Source organism: Pteropus alecto, unplaced genomic scaffold (genome assembly GCF_000325575.1).
Source record: "Pteropus alecto unplaced genomic scaffold, ASM32557v1 C18628328, whole genome shotgun sequence".
In the NCBI taxonomy this organism is placed as follows: domain Eukaryota; kingdom Metazoa; phylum Chordata; class Mammalia; order Chiroptera; family Pteropodidae; genus Pteropus; species Pteropus alecto.
Window position 1 is genome coordinate 1 of NW_006493560.1, and position 1,525 is coordinate 1,525.

Consider the following 1,525-nt stretch of genomic DNA (forward strand, 5'->3'; position numbering starts at 1 on the left):
TATTCTCAGATGCAGACATGTGGGGCTGAAAGGGGAGACATGGGTGTTGGGGCAGGTATCTGGCAGTCAGTGCCACACCCCATGGAGCATGTGCCAGTGGGGACTGGCAAAAAGGGTGAGCAGAGGGACGGCAGCGGACGGAGACAGGGTGAGTGAGCACAAGCGATAATGGATAGCGAGAGCGAGGAGACAGTCAGAAAGATGAGCTGCAAGAAAAGGGGAGGGCGGAGTGGGAAGTAACCTGTGTGACCGCCTGCTTTGTAGCGAGTACCATTCATTCTGATTGCCACAGTAACCCCGGGGGTGGAGGCGGCTCCCGCTTTCCTAGGTTAACATAAGGCTCAGTGATGAGTGAAGTTAAATTATTTGCCCACTCATGGCCAGTAGGTGGCAGGACTTGGATCTGAACCCAGGTGGTTAACTGCACAATGGCAGGAGCCATGTCTGTTTTGTTCTGGCATAGAGCTGGGCACCTAGTAGATGCTCAATAAACACATGCTATTTCCATGTGTCCACCGAGGAGGCTGGGAAGCAGAACAGGCATGGGAGAGTCCTTGAGAGGAAAAGGCAGGAAGCCTCAGGGCCCACTGCTCCCTTTGTGCCCCTGACCACGAAGCTCTCCATCTATGGCAGGGTCCCCTCTGGACTCAGAAATCGGAGCAGAGTGAAGATGGGCGTGTGTGTTGTGTGCGTGGGGTGGGGGGCGGAGTGGCCCCGCCCTGACCCCGCCTCGTATCCGCACCTCTCCCGCAGGTACCTGTACTGCGGCGAACTGACAGTGCTGCTGGTCCAGGCCATCCCCCTGCACAGGCTGGCCACCAAGTACGGCGTGGCCTCCCTGCAGCGGGGAGTGGCCGACTACATGCGCGCGCACCTCGCAGGCGGCGCAGGCCCGGCGGTGGGCTGGTACCACTATGCGGTGAGCACCGGAGACGAGGCCCTGCGCCAGAGCTGCCTGCAGTTCCTGGCCTGGAACCTGTCGGCCGTGGCGGGAAGCACCGAGTGGGGCGCCGTGAGCCCTGAGCTTCTGGCGCAGCTCCTGCCGCGCTCGGACCTGGTGCTGCAGGACGAACTGGAGCTGTTCCACGCGCTGGAGGCGTGGCTGGGCCGCGCTCGGCCGCCAGCCGCGGTGGCTGAGTGGGCTCTACGCGCCATCCGCTACCCCATGATTCCACCGGCGCAGCTGTTCCAGCTGCAGGCGCGCTCGGCCGTTCTGGCGAGCCACGGCCGGGCTGTGGCTGACCTCCTGCTGCAGGCCTACCAGTTCCACGCCGCCTCGCCCCTGCACTACGCCAAATTCTTCGATGTCAATGGCAGCGCCTTCCTGCCCCGCAACTACCTCGCGCCTGCCTGGGGCGCCTCGTGGGTCATCAACAACCCGGCCCGCGACGACCGCAGCACCAGCTTCCAGACGCAGCTGGGTCCGAGCGGCCACGACTCGGGCCGCCGCGTCACGTGGAACGTGCTCTTCTCGCCACGCTGGCTGCCTGTCAGCCTGCGGCCAGTCTACGCGGATGCCGCGGGC

General features: G+C 63.6%; 1 protein-coding gene across 1 annotated transcript; it reads left to right on the top strand.

Annotated features, from left to right (window-relative positions):
• Window positions 1-753: 753 nt before the first annotated feature.
• On the top strand, window positions 754-1,519 carry LOC102883193 (BTB/POZ domain-containing protein 17; the record flags this gene model as incomplete). Its single annotated transcript, XM_006925287.1, has 1 exon — window positions 754-1,519. A coding segment is annotated over one exon (766 nt), but the record flags the coding sequence as incomplete, so codon positions are not given.
• Between the last annotated feature and the right edge of the window lie 6 nt (window positions 1,520-1,525).